Below are 15,568 nucleotides of genomic sequence, written 5' to 3' on the forward strand. Positions count from 1 at the left end.
TAATAAGGATGCCCACTTCTTGCAGCTGGAGACAGACTTCTTTCTCATGCTCCTCCCCTTCAAGCAGGGAATACTTGTTTTGCAGTCCCATACCCAAGGGATTGCTCCTGCCTTGTCTTTCCTGCAAGTTCAGCCATGTCTTTCTGTGGCAGTTGTGTTAGTGGGCTCAGACACTGAAGCATTTGTGTGGATTTTTTTTTAAAAGTCTGTTTATTGATACATGCAACTTGTCTTTTGGTTGTTCCTCTGGGGTATTCTCCTCTTGCTTCCTGTATATTCAGAAGCTGTCACCCCAGCTTCTCTACTTGAGCTTTTCTTCCCCCTTCTCCCTGTTTTTTCCAGTGTAATTCATCAAGGGAGCAGTGGCTAATATGAAAGGCTCCTTGGCTCTCATTAGAGCTGTTGTTTTCCAGAAGCACCTGGCACCAGCCTTGGGGCTTGTGCTTTGCTGGTGAGCATTTTACATCAATGAATTCATTCTACTTCTGCTCCTGAGGCAGTTTCAAGGCAAAAACATTTTTCAGGCAGTGTGGAAGATGATTTAGATGATCCTGATGTGAAGACAGCTACCTTCAGAGTATGTTGCAGTTTTCTCTTGTGCTGCTGAACTGGCAGTTGTAGTGTATGCTTCATATTTCACCATTCAACAGCAAAAAATATCAAGGAATTAAAGATGAAAAAAAGCTAATAAGTTGGAAGCAAAAGCTGTATATTGAAACAAATATACTTAATAAATGATTGCTGAGCTTTTTATAGAAAAAGTGGTAGATAACTAAATATATTGATGAAAGCTATGACAATGAGGCTGGAGCGATTTCAGAAATCTAGAAAGATAATTGAAGCACAGAACCTACATGAGGTGTTGGAGGTAGGGAATGTTTTTGCTGGTTGTTTGAACATGTAACTGGAGTCCAGTTGGAAACAGGTAAAACCGGAAGCCTAAGTTCTACAGTACAGTTGATGGAAGATGGTGTATTGAGTCAGAGACAGTACTCCTTTGGAATCTACTTGTCCACCATGTGGCAGTAGGAGAAAAACTGGCTTTTACATTATTTTTTGTGTGATAACAATTCAGATCAATGTACTGTATTTGTTATTCCTAGCTGTATTAGAACTTAAGGTGTCTAACTGTGTCTCTTGAACTTAATTTTTCTGTTTGTAGCTGCCCACTTAGTAAGTTTTGCTTAATCTCTGAGGTTAAGGATATGAAGTTGAAGGGACTTGCCACAAAGCACTCTCTCAATTTGGTTGGTTAATTTTTTTATAATTGTTGGTTGGAGCTAAGATGGATCCTGGGGAGAGTCAAACATCTGAGAAAGGCAGTGTGGTAGCAGATGAACTAGAGCACAGAGAGCATGGAGGAAGTACTGGTTAAGACCAGAGCTGTGTGTACTTTAAGCACGTACTTCAGCAAATGTTTGCATATGTGACCTTTTTTGTTTGTTCACAAGTCCTTGATTATTGTATTGCTGAGGTCAGTAGTAGCTATGTTAGCACAGGAATGGGGAATCTGCCTGAGGGAAAAGTCGAAGTCTGGTTTATTTGCTATGGAGTTAAGCAACTAAGTCTTTTGCGTCACAGATTCCCTGCTCCTGCATTAATCATAGGCACTGCTTACCTCACCAGTCCAACCTCGGTACCAATGGAAAGCTGCAGCCACCTGGACAGCTTCAAGATCTTGAAGAAAGGGGTGAAAAAGACATAGACAGCCATGATGTTTGAGCCCAGGAATTCAATCACTGTGGTAATATTTTGAGCTGAATACCAGGGTCTGGTTTAGTGCTTTATGTCGTTCTTGAGTAGGAGGAGAAAAAAGGCACAGAATGTAGGACTTTCTCCTGTAATGTTTGACTGGCATGTTCCTGGAAAAAGTCATTGGTGCATATAGCAGAAATCTGGGCATGCTGATTAGAGTAACTTCTCTTTTAGTGAGTTGGAATGTACTTTACAAATTCCTTGAAAGCTTGGACAAGAAGGTAGTATTTATCTTAAAATCTAAGGTAGGAGTGGTGCACAATAGTTGCCCACACCTGCATGCTCCATGTAATTGCCTTTGTGCATCCTCCTCTCCTGACCTGTCTCCAGTTTTACTAGCTAAGGTAAAGAAAACATTATCATGTTCAACAGTGTGCTTCTGAAAAAGCTGTAGTTTCAGGGCATAATTTTTAGGTCAAGCTGTGTTGTTTTGCTTTCATTTGTGTCCGTTGATGGTGTTTTTAAAGTAAGGAAAGATACAGCCTGTGTTTTGGCTTTGATTCTGCCTATCGCCACATACTTTTGAATCTTCTTTCCCTGGAGTCAAAAGCTGTCTGTTGTATCTGTCTGCAGGGCCTCTCCTTGATTCAAAGTTAATTGCTTTCCCTGATGCCCAAGTACTATCTGGGCGATTTATCATTATCCTCTTAGATATGGAGTGCTCCCTTGCACAGAAGGCAACAGTGCTCTGAGCTTACAAACGCAGGGGTGCAGAGGAGGTTTTTCCTCATAGCTAAGACCAGCAGGTCTGTCTCTTCTGTAATACCAGTTGTGTCTTTAGTAAGATCTGAGCCACCTGCTTAGAATATTTACATTTAGTCTATTCAGAAATTAATTCTTAGTAATTCACCCTGCAATGGTGAAACTTCTAAGGGACTATGCGTGTGTTTTCTGGTTTTCTATACCTAGAATCTTAACCTGTTTCTGGCTGGCTTAATAGAGCCTCTGCTCATGTTCATACACTCCCTTGTGTCTTTCTTCCACAAGTGTGATTTTGTGCATGTGACTGTTTAGATGGGTTGCTGAGGCATAAACCCCTATGGCTGTGTGCTGGTTGGATGAGGACCTGCCTGGTAGCCTGCTGGCTCAAGCTGTTTTATTAATTCTGCTTTTCTTCCTACAGGCTCTTTCCAGGAAATGGAACAGTGCATGATAGATGTAATGGGGACTTCTTACAGACCACTTTGTTGCAGTCAAACTCTTCAGTTTCTATTTGTGTAGCTTCAATGTCTTCTTATTCCCAAATTTCCCTTATGAGGGAGCTTCATTTAGACTTGGATATAGGGAAACCACACTCTTTGCACTGGTACAAAGAAGAGGGAACTGGAAGTGTGAATGGTAAAGCAGCACCTCTGGAACCTCAGGAACTCATTTGGCACACTTGTCTGCCCTAGGTCTTGTTGGTGAGAAGGAACGTCTGATCCAGGCCCCCCCGACAGTTAAGGTAGGAAGTAGGAAACCAGTCATTTGGAGAACTGTGTGCACATGCGCAGGAAGAATCGAGTAATAAAATAAAATTGCATTAATGACTATTTTAATTAGGAGGTTGTATTTTTGCAGTGACAAGAAATGCAATTGAAGGTAGCTATACTAAAGGATACTGTAAACGAGTTGTGGAGATTTTCAGGATTAGTGTTGTTGGGAATGAATGCTATAGCTGTGCTCTGGAGGACAGGAGAAGGTACCATTTGGAATATGAAGCTCTTCTTTGTGCTTCTTCATTATTATTTTTCTTAATCAAGTGGGAATGTATAGTTCTTGGCTAAATTATTTCTTCTTCTTTAAGTTTTTATCATGTAGAGATATGTCTCTTGGCTTAGATAATGTGAACTTTTATAGTCTAGCACCAACACAGGGTAACTAGTTTTCATCTGTGCTGTGGCAATGAGCAAGAGAGACAACTTGAAGAAGCCTGACTTGACACTCTCACCAGTTTTAAGCCAGTGTGATTCTACTGACTCATGACCTTGATTAATTAGTACAGTACTTTACAAGAAGAGATATTAATCTGTTCATTAGGTAATTGTACGTTCATATAAAATTAAGTCTGTAAGGTAGATATAGATGTTATACTGAGCTACAACTGAAAAATACAGGAAGATTTGTTAGAAAAGGTTTTAAGATGCTGAAGCTGTTGAAGATGGTGCATGTCATATTTCTTTGTAAATGCTTATATTAATCTTCTGTGATACTCTGCTGGTAGCAGTGCTCTGTTTCTTGCTTAAAGCTAATGATTCAGTTACTTGTAGTAAACAATAACAATGCCTGTGTGCACACTTCCTAGTCCTGTGAGAGTATGTTTCCAGTGTAGCTGAATCATCCAGAAGCAGTGCATGGTGTTTTTTGTTTGGATTTCTGTTTCTCATACCTTATCAGCACTAAAATACATGTATCCCTAAAGCAATAATAGGCTGAGAAGTGTTTGGGCTACTGTGTCTCCTTTTCAAAGTTGCTCTGTGTGTTCTTTGGTTTGGATTTCTATTTGTCACGCGTTATTGGTCACTAAAATACATATGTCCCTGAAGCAATAATAGACCGAGTAGTGCCTGGTCTGCTGCATTTCACTTTCATGAGAGCTCTGTATTCTGCAGATTTGTTCTGTGACAGGATCTGTAGCCATCTGTTTTCTAAGTCACAGTCAATTTTGCCGATGCAAGTACCAGCTTGAGTTACCTGTCCTAGGAGCTGGAACCCATATAGTTTGCTTGTGTGCTGTAGAAACAATAGAAGCAAGGACGGTATTGGGGGAAAAAAAAATATTTCCTTGTGGTACAAAGAGCTAGAGACACATGGCTTTGAACTCATCTTGCCATAGCCTGAGGTTTTTTTTGTATCATGCAGTCTTGAGGCTGAATTACAATAAGCCTTATGTTAAAGTAAGTTAAATACATGCACATGGTTGTTTTACTTTGCCACTCAGAAGGCTTTCTAACTTTAAATGCTGCAAGAAGAAAATGTCTGTTGTACTGTTGAAAGGCCTGACTTTCACCTTGTGGGACCCCAAAAGTCTAATGCACCATCTTTTGCTATGTAAATATAAGACCAATCTGTAGTTCTTGGATTTGTTCCTTCCTGGCCACTTCACCTTTAAGTGAATGCTACCTTTAGGACTCCCATTTTCCATCTGTAAAATGGGGCTGATGTTTGCTTTCATTTTTGCAAGGCACTCTTGCACTTACTAAAAAGAAATTATAATCTTTAATTCTCTTAGTCATAACCTGTTCAACACTACAATTTCTATGAATGTATGTCACAGTGTAGTTTTCAGTTTCTTGGATTTCCTCTACTGTCAGATCTCTGCTTTTTCCCTCCTTGCTGCGTGTTTGGCTTTTAGACAGGCAGTACTCTTGGTCGTACTGGTCAGAGAAGCCTGGACTTCGGGAAGCTGGATGTTCAAATCTTACTGAAATGCTGGTAAATTATTTTTATGTAATTCCCAGTTGGCTTGGTAACTGTAGGTAATTCTACTTAACTGGAAGTGCGAGCTGTGTGTTAATAGATACAGATATAGAAATTACCACATACTTGTCACTGCACAGAACATTAAGATTACCTAAAATCAGACCAACTCTATATAGAATTTTTAAAGCGTATATAACGTGGACTTAACTTGCAAAATGTAATCTGGCATTCTGTTATCACTATGCTTATTCTTCAATTACACCCACAGCCTTTTCTGTTCCTTACAAGCAGTTGGCACAAGAGTCATTGAAGGACTTCACTGCTAAATGCTTTTGATTGTTTATGCCTAAGCTTGATTTTATGATATTGAAACACTCCTAAAAGGGTCTGTACATCTTAGCAATTAAGAAGTCCTTTAAACTAAGAAAGAGCAGTTTAACCTCAGAGTGAACAGACGAACATGGATGTGAACTTGGCAGTGTTTGAAAGATGGATCATGCTGCACCTGAAGATAGTGTGCAACAGACATTTAAATTGTTGCAAGCACGCACTGCTCTGGAAGCACAGTCTGGGAAGTTTTTCTAGCCATTATTTTACTGCAGTAGGTTATCAGTGTTAAGGAAGGGGATTCTGCTGTTAAGGAGGTTGTCTTTGGAAGAGTAGCATTCTGCTAGAATAGAGGCTCCTTCCCAAACTTGTCTGTGTATAAACCTGTCAACACGTGTGCTTTGCGATGGACTGTAAAATTTATAGGAAAAATACCGTGGTTTTGTTCTCTTCTTACTGCATATAAGTATAAATGGTACTAACTGGGCAGGTAGGAGGAGTTAGTGAGTAATTCAGAAATCCAGTCACTTTGAGCTGTTTTGTGCTTTGCTTTCTGTTCCTAGTGCTTTATCAGAAGCTGTCACAACTAGCTTTTTTTCCTACTCACAGTTACTCTGTTAGAGCTCAGTTTAATGATTTTTCTACGGTGGGTAATTAATTCTGCTTCTTGATGCTGCCTTCCTGCAGTATTGTCAGCAGTCCCTACCTTTTGTTTTGGGAAATCAGGAAGAGGATGTAGACCAGAGATGCTTTTAAAATGTAAATAAAAGTAATTACTTTTATTTTTGAGTGAAAATTCAATTAGATGTAGCTAGGTTGTACTGTAATTGATGTTTCAATTAGGTCTTCCTTTATGAAAACTTAATTAAAAGATCAGGTGAAATGTGACCAGATTATAGGGAAAAACAAGATGGGAGACAGTAATTACTTCATAGGGCTTCTTTGGACCAGAGTGCTGTGAGGATTCAGAACTCCCTCCCCACTATGCTGTTAGGATTTTAAGTTATCTTCAAATATGTAAATTTATTGATAAATTTTCTCTATGAAAGTGATGCTGTAAGTGCAGAACTTGCAAAGTTTGTGATTCAGAGATCCTGAATTTGGTTGTTTTTCTTGGTAGTAGCTTGTGAAAGCATCTTTTTAATTACAACTTGAACTTGACATGAGAATGTCTTGTCTCTTTGAAAGAGAATGTGGCTTCATTTTTAACTATAAACCTTTCTGTTTTAAGGACTGAATCTACTTCTTGTAGCATATATGAAGGAGTTAAATTAACAAGAGGCTCTCAGTAGTAACTGGGGCACTCAGAGGCTGGGGGACACAAAACCAAAGCAGCAGATAATTTCATTGTCTGGTTGGTCATCTTAGGACTTGGAGTGATTTATTGCAACTTCGCAGTGTAATTCACAGGAAAAGCAGATTTGATCTTAACAAGGGCATTCACTGCATCTATTTTCATTAGAATGGGACTGCCAGATACGCCATTTTATATCTCAATTCTTAATTCTGCTTAAAATTTCTTGTTTTCACTCTTCTCTTATTGGATAGGGGCAACACAGCAGACTGTCAGATGAGAGAATTAGTGCAGTGCTCTGGGTTACAGAAGGGCATTTTAGATACGCATCTTTATTTCCTTTTTATCTTTACGTTGTCCAGAGTTACCTGAATTTTGTATCAATTAATGAGATTTACTGAAGAACATCACAAGGTTTGCCCAGCTTTCACTGCAGTTTGACCTGCAGCTGTTCCTGAATCCTCGCCTGCTAACATGCCTGGAAAATGAAAGCAGGGCAGGAAAGAGCTGCTTTGCAGGGAGGCCTCAGGAACTGTGCTCCTGTGACCTGCAGTTCTCACATCCGTTTGCTCTGAGCACTACTATTAATAAGGAGATCTGCGAAGTAAAAAGTGGAGTAAAGCAATCCTTCAGCAGAATTACATCTGTTGTTTGAACCACAGAATGTCTAGGGTTGGGAGTTACCTTAAAGACCATCTAGATCCAACCCCCCTGCATGAGAAGGGGCACCTCCCAGCAGACCAGGCTGCTCAAAGCCCTATCTTAACCTGCCCTTGAACAATTCCAGAGAAGGGGCTTCGACAACTACCCATTCTTGCTTAGCTGAGACTTCTGTCAGCTTTTTGTCCTTTGCATACTGATAATGGAGATCTGCTCCTTTTTTCCCTTTAACACTTGACAGCTACTGTCTGGGTTTTTTTTTCCCCCAAACACAGCAGCCTTATTCTTCACTTACATGTCCTTTTTGTCCATATAAGCAACCAATGGAATACACACCGAAACAAGTTGAAGTACCCTTGTATCCCTTGAGAGCTTGACACCATGAGTCCTGCAGTTGAGACTGCTGATCTAGATTATCACAGGTCATTTCTAGGAGTAAACCTACATGGCCTGAAGAAGTCCAGCAATGGTTTGTCTCTGCTAAGGACAATCTGGTGCCAGATCCTTGTCCTGATAGACCTTCTGAGACTTAACCATTTTTCTTGTTAGATCCTTAGTTGGAATTCCTTCATTGGATATTCTCCTATTGCAGTTATGTGTTACTGATACCAAGCAGCTGTTACTGAAATGGTAGTGGGGAAACTGCAGACCGTGGGGAGAAGTTGCATTGAAGCTAGACATTTAAGCTCAGCAAATAAATTTGCAGCACTTGTACTACAGACTCAATATATGCTTAACCCATGTGCACTGGGAACACTCTTACTCTTCCTACCTTCCACAGCATGCACGTTTTCCATGGCATCTTGAGGAACATGTGCTATACTGATTTCCATTACACACACCCCTGCTTCCAATTTGCAAATATAGACACCATTTATTTTCCCATATGGTAAAAAAAATGTATTATCTCTACATGGATCACTTGTGTTTGTAGACACAATATTGTTTGTATATGAAACCTCTAGCATAGAAAGAAACAGAGCAGTCACTGTGACTCATTTTCATTATAATGTTAGTTATACCTACATTACTGTCATGAGTACTACTTGCATTATAATGATGTAGTTGAAACAATTTTTTAAAATCAGACCTGAGGCTGTGAATGGCTTACAGGGCTTTTGTTTAGTTTTTAGAGCAATAGTTATAAAACCATATAACTGGTACCTGTCTTCCTACAAATCACACTGTTTCTTTCTCAAGTGGGTAACTAAGTGTAGCAATTCATATCAAAGTACACTTTTCTGCATTAATGGCTGCAATGCATTTACACATTGCCAGCACAAAATTACTGGGAACATAAACTAGACAGACAGTATTTTTATGAATGGCTTTCCAGAATAGTGAGTGAACACATTCAATGTTACTCCACAGATTTTGTCTAAAATACTAAGCTTGCAATGAGATTAGTCTTTCTAGATTAGTGTTGTGTCTGTTTTGTTTTTTTCTTTAATGCCAAGTGGTAGGTAAGGAAATGCATTCTGCTTATCTTCCTCTTAAGTTGCATGTTTGGAGTCAGTTGCTGGACCTGTGTTTAACTCAATGAAACCTAAAGCAGTTCACAAACAAGTTAACCGTTTTAACTGTTTTAATGATTGCACTTCTAGAAAGAGGCACTGTTAAAACCAAATTACATCTTCAGATGTAAATTGAAGGCCTGCTTTTAGCTGAGCTATAGTTCAGCTTCTAAAGATTGTTCATGTTTAGATATCACTTCTTTTAGCATTACTATAAGTTGTGTAAAGCATTACTGTAGTAGAACTAGGAAAGAAAAAAGTGGTTTATAAAAAAAATGCATAGTTGGAAAGGAGTATTCATTTTATGTATAGCTTTCAAATCATTACCCTTACAATCTGAAAATAAAACTGCACAGAAGATCTTTTCTAATCTTTGGAGTGTTCAGCTGTTCTGGGGTTTTTGGTGTGGGATGTGTTGTTTTTTAATCATGTAAGGATTACCTGGTGTTCATAATGCTGGCTTTCCAGTATATATGAATGGTTATGCAGATGAGTCCTGCCAAATCTTTTGGGGTCATTATAAAACCATACTTCTCTGCTGGAAGTTGCCATTTGCTTGGCTGAGTCAGCAGAAGAGCTGGATGTCTGCTCCTCAGTCGCTCCGTCAGTGCTGCTTGTGATCTTGTACCATAGCATGAGGCCACGTCAGCCACCAGACTGAAAGTCTCAAGTGGGCAATGGAGTAGCTGAGGCACAGACACATCCTGATCTGCTGCCTTCCTGGAAGGAGAGCAGCCCCTGGCCGGGGAAGCAGCTCCTTGTCTTTGGCGGTGACTGCCTCAGCACTTGACCGGGTTAATCTGTCTGTTTCTCCTAGGTCTAAGCAAGCAGCAGATATAGTGCACAGTCTGCATGTGCTAGAGGATCTCTATAACAAAGCACTGCTTATATCAATTACTATTTATTTGAGCTAAAAGCTTCACTTTAAAAGCAGATTAGGTAATGCTTGTATTATGTGTTTATACAAGCTGTCATAAAGGAAACTACTATGTTGTATTTAATTTTCTTTCACATGAAAATTAGAAAATGCTCATGTTTTCTGAAGTAAGAAGCTTGTGCAATATGGTAAAAATAAAGGTTGTACTGAGTAGTAGAGCAGTCTATGTTGTCTCTTTTAGGACTGATTGGTTGTTAATCTTGTATAGTTATAATGGCTCAAAAATGCACTTCACAGTACCTGGGACCTTTCAACTAGAGAGAGGCATAGCAAATGAAATATTGAAAATTAGTGATACTCCCTCCTCTGCATGCCTGCATACACACAGACAGACTTTTTGAGAATTTTTCCTATTTAGGCTTTCCTAAAAATGCTGTTCCAGAAATAATTATTCTGCTTCTGTTGGGATCACTTTAGAAAAAGGAGAAAATCCATTTCAGTGTTGAAAGTTGCTAGATATTAATTGATAGCTGTGTAGGTAACCCAACAAAAGACTTTTTAACTCTCCTGCTTGCTGATAATGTAGGTGTAGGTTAGCAACCAATTACTTTGCTGATATATTCTGAAGAAACTGTCTCTGATGAGCTAGCTCGATTAATTACCAGTTCAGTTATTACATTTTTATGATACTTTATATTAGCCAGATTTCTTTTAGGAATCACTCTAATGTTTTTAAGCAATCTGAAACAGGGTACATCTTAAAGCTAGATCTGTGGATACATTTGTGCAGCATGAAAGGAGTAACTTGTTTTAAACACATCTTGTTTCTGGAAGTACGAGCACAGGTTCCCAATGTGGCATCCAATGAGAAGGAAGTCCCTTTATTAGATACCCAGGAACTAGCACAGCAGAGTATGGACAGGTGACTGGATACTTAACAGCTGAGATTAAAAAAAAAATCTGTTAAAATGGCCATAAAGAAAGACTGAATATGGGAAACTAATTCTGGATTGCTGGAAAGTGTAAGCTGTGATCTGACCTCTGTAGTGCTGTGAATGCTCTTATGTTTTGGACAGTTGTGAAGATCTTCGCTTCAAATTTTCTGGATGTTTGGCTTGATTATTTTGTTTCTGGTCAATTAAATCCTACTCTCTCCTTTGGATGTTGCCACTCAGATTTTCTCTTTGCATGCTTTTGGCTTACTGTAAACTTGAATAATCTTAAAACAAATTTTTCTAGACAAAATTATTTGGTTTAAAAATTCTATTTCCAAAATGAGCTGTTCTATGTATCATATTAATGTTGAGGCTGGGTTTGAATAGGACGCTGCAGTTACTGTGAAGTGCTGCTAACACTTAAAAATAGTTACCTTCATCTGACCTTAAGACATTTCTCAGTTCTGGTTGCTTTCATGTAAAATTCTCTTTCCATTCTTACTCTTTGACATTTTTCCCAGAGAATAAGTATTTTTCCCCCCCTCTCTAGCTCTCCTACTACTTTTTTGCTGTCCACAGATTGTGGCATGCTTTGTATTCCCCTCTGCATTGGGATGTTTGGTAGACTGAAATGCCTGCAGTTATCTGGCTGTGGGTAATATTTTTTTTTAACTTACTGTGTGTTTGTTATTAAAGATTCCTGCATTTTTGGCATGTTTTCAAGGTTTTGCTATTCTTTTTATTGTTTTTATTTCTTTTAATAAACCGAGTAAAGTAGGTTTTATTTTAATAAACTTTCACACTCTACCCTGTACATGGTAGATTTCTGCCTATCTTGCCTCCGGTATCATGGCTCACTTAGTATTTCTTGTTTCTAAACCACCTAGTTTTCAAATCAGAAAGATTCCCTGGCTTGCAGTATTTCAGTATAGGATAGTAAGCACTGTGACAGATACAGTGCCTTCTGAGTTGTTTGAACATTCATGTCTCTACAATGAAATGTGGTTTCCTTATGCTCTTCTGTGGACACAATTTAAAGTTTTTTCTTAGGCAAAGAAAGATTTTATGGTTTTGATACTGATACAAACAGTGAAAAGACTTCTCGTGGTCAACAGGAGGAGTTACTCATCCAGGCTCATTAAGTTATGATTGTTCTATAAATTGGAAGCAATATCAACTATTGAGGAGATACATTTACTTTTCTTCAGATTGTTTTGGGCCTTGGAATACTTCACAGCTGGATGCCATGTAGTAACATAGGTTTTTGTTACTAATAATATTGGTCATTGGTTTGTTCTAGTGGCTAGATAGGGACATGAAGATCTGAAATCAATGTATTACATGTTACACAGTACAGGTTCGTCAACTATGATTGACCAGCTCTCTCTAATTTAGTAAATTAGTGTTTAAAAAGCAGACTTTAATGAAGCCTGCTGATGTTGCACTCCCAATCTAGAGGAGATGCACCAATATCTTCCTGTTACTGTGATTTATGCTCTCAAAAAACAATGAGAGCTTAGTGCTAGTGGCTTGTCCCACTTGACTTACCTATTTCAGAGCTCTGCTGTCACTGAGTACAGATGTGCCATTTGCTAAGAAATGGAGTTCTACTAATGTGCTGTAGGGGAGAGACTGTAATGGGAAAGTGTTCTGCCAGTCATCATCGAAAGAACTTTCAGTAGCTGGTTATAAACTGCTGATAATGCCTTAACTAGATACGTGCAGTGGTTGGAAAGCCTAGATATTAGGCAGGTCTTGAGCTTTCTCTTGATATTCATGCTCAAACACAAGCTGTTTTAATTATTATTTTAGCTGTATCTGTTGGGAAAGTTGTTAGTGTGGAAGAACAGCATTCAAATACACTGCTTTCTCAAGTACTTTCTATTAACACGTTTAATGAAGCACTCTAATATCCCTTCAGGTTTACTGTCATTACTGAAAGCTGAAATGTTAACTGTAGCAACAGGAAAGGATTCTACAAGACTGTGAAAAAGCTTATTTATTTATTTTTAGATTGAGCCATTTAATTAAAATACATTGTGGAGTTGTCTGTAGAACAGAGGTCACTGATAGTTAATGTAACTTCTGTATGTGTATTTGTTTATGGTCTTTTAAAGTAAGTATCTTTTGCTTTTAATATGTATCCCTTTTGTGAATGGTAGACATTCTTCAGAAATTACCTAATTGGATTCTGCTTTAGATTGACAGTGAAGAATTGTTGTGGTTTGAGGCACAATTATTGTTGAACTTGTCACTGGTTTAAAAAAGTTAACCAGTGTGCTGCCCTTATCCTCTTGAATATTGATACTCAGATGTGAGCAATGACCTAAAATTGTCAGTTGGAAAGAATGCCATTCTTAATTAGAAATAAAGTGAAAACCTTAGAGTGTTGTGGGAACACAAGTGAAATAAAATGCTTGATTAAAGTCTCATTGTCTGTATAATACGATGATCAATAGTTTTTCAAGGCGATAAATTTAGGTTGTATGTCCAGTATCCAAGATGTAAGAAGTTTATCAAATTTCCTGCAGAGTTGCTGGAATAAAACATTAGTGTAGTGTTCAGCTGTAGCTTGGCAAGTTTTTCTCTGCTCCCTTTGGAATTTCCTATTTATAAAAAACAACCAACCAACCAAATAACAACCAAACCTTAAATTCATACTCAAACTCTCTCATAGCATTACAACCTCTATTAAGCTGTTTATTAATCTTTAATTCCAGATTCTATTTGCCATGAAGTTGCTACTTCATCCAGTTGCCTCCACAAATCTGTGGAATCACTTGCTAAAGCTGCTTGGAATCCTTACAAGTAGTACAAACCACTATGGGTGGCTTTTTAATGAAGTGAACTTCAAAGTCGGTTGCATTAAAGTTTAACATTTTAATGATAATTTACTCTTACGAGTTCATTTTTAAGATATATGAAGAAACCAAATTTATTACTTTGGTTAAGTACCTTAATATAGTTTTATATGTTAGTGAAGAGTGCCTCATTCTCGTGAATGTTCTCCTAAAGGGGAAATGTTTTGGTAACTTCTGTTTCTAACTGTTCATTTGGAACTCCTAACAATATAAATTTCTGTAATGAGCCATGCATGTTCTTATTTTGTTGATAGAGATTAATGGCTCGGTAGCTGTACACTGAAATAGGATTAGGGATATCATGGCTTTTTGTTTTTTTGAGTATTTCACATTTTCAATTTTAGTTCCCAACTGGACAGTCTCGTGTCCCATGGCAGTTCAGGCCAGTCCCTGTTACCATACGTAGTCCTGCCTATGGTCCAGTACAGGCTTTTGATCTCATCATGAGCTGTTTAAAGGAGCTAAATGGTACAGACCCCTTAGCTGGATATCCTTTTAGCTGGTTGTATTCCCTGGTTTCCATGGTGTTGGAGCAAAGAGTAAGTGCAATCTGGAGGGAAGGAGAGACAAAACCATGATGTTTTGATGTACCATCTCCTGGATCTGTCTCCTTAGCACTTCAAGTTAACCATCAGTCCTCTTTATTCCTAAGTAAGAAAGGCTCGTTGTGTTGTGTGACTTTTTTATATACCCAATTCTTGTCTCCTGTCTTTTGTGCTATTCCTTTTGGGTAGTAATCTGAACAGCAACAACAAAAACTGTCAGGAATCCCTCCCAGTTCTTTTACTGCTCCTGACACTATTGATTGGTTGATGCCTGTGAAATCACTGACACATCCCTGCTACCTCACAGCTTTTTTATTAATAATGGTGCATTTCATTCCATAGCCTGTCTCTAGCTTTTGTTGGTCATCTCTTTTTTGTGATGCACCTTCCCTCATGTCTGCCAGACACAGAAATGGAGCTATGGTGAAAGTTCTGGTACCTACAGGGTAGGTTTATATCCATCTGATCTTGCAAAAAACTCTTTAAAATTATTCAATCTTCCTAGTATTTAATCCCAAGAACTTGAATTCCTTCTTCAATCCTTCTGTTTTGCTACCTTATTTCATAAAATATATTTTTAATTCTCCTAATTATCATAGGAGTTCTCCTTCATGACCTTTTTCTCTCTCCGGTCAGTAGGTTTCTTGACTTTATTCCTGAACTTCTTAATGAATTTTTTATAATGCTTATGTGTTCATACTGAAAATACCTTTCCAGATGGTAATGTGATTTGAAGATGCCTTTTCACACCCCCTTTCTATTGATTGTCTTAAAATTGAGCTATGCACTCTCTTGTATCTTCTTTCCAATGGTAAGTCTGCAGATTGTTGTAGCAGCTCTAGTAATTAGTCTCCTAAGTGAACTTAGAAGTGAAAAAATATTTAATAAGATGATTTAAGTCCATTGTGTCATCTAATGCTTCCTGTATTATAATTAGATGCATCTTGTGGTCTAAATGTAAGGAACCTTCTATTATATTCTTTTTTCTGAACTATATTCTTTAATGAGGACAGAGGGTTAATGCCTTGGTTACTCAAGTTGATAAAGATTGGACTTCTCTGCTCTCTCTTTTCAGATTTCATAGCTGTGATGCACAATGTAGAGCTTAAAATGTCTCTGATAGATTTTCAGTTAATTGTTTTCATTTTTGTTTCCTCACATCATGGCACTTACCAGCTTTATTAGTTAGGTAGAAATATACTTGCCTGCAGTAAGAATTTTATGCTAGGGACTGACTTTCAGTACCTTCCAAGAGAAAGTTCTAAGGTTACTTTTCTCTTTGTGTCCCCGAAAGACAGAAACATAACCGTATTTTTCTTCCCTCTATTTATTGCAAGACCCTGTTCTGTTTCTATACCTGTCAGCTCTATGTTGGAGGGTTTGGTCACTCTTTTCATT

General features: G+C 38.2%; 1 protein-coding gene across 1 annotated transcript in view; it reads left to right on the forward strand.

The window, feature by feature from the left end:
* Positions 1-799: 799 nt before the first annotated feature.
* The window catches only part of SLC2A13 (solute carrier family 2 (facilitated glucose transporter), member 13), a 131,273-nt gene continuing 116,504 nt past the window's right edge, over positions 800-15,568 (forward strand). Inside the window, exons 1-2 of the mRNA XM_009996789.1 lie at positions 800-868; positions 13,970-14,093. Coding sequence (XP_009995091.1) covers positions 800-868; positions 13,970-14,093 — 193 coding nt within the window. The remainder of the gene's footprint in view (positions 869-13,969; positions 14,094-15,568) is intronic.

Source organism: Chaetura pelagica, unplaced genomic scaffold (genome assembly GCF_000747805.2).
Source record: "Chaetura pelagica isolate M959 unplaced genomic scaffold, ChaPel_1.0 scaffold534, whole genome shotgun sequence".
In the NCBI taxonomy this organism is placed as follows: Eukaryota; Metazoa; Chordata; class Aves; order Apodiformes; family Apodidae; genus Chaetura; species Chaetura pelagica.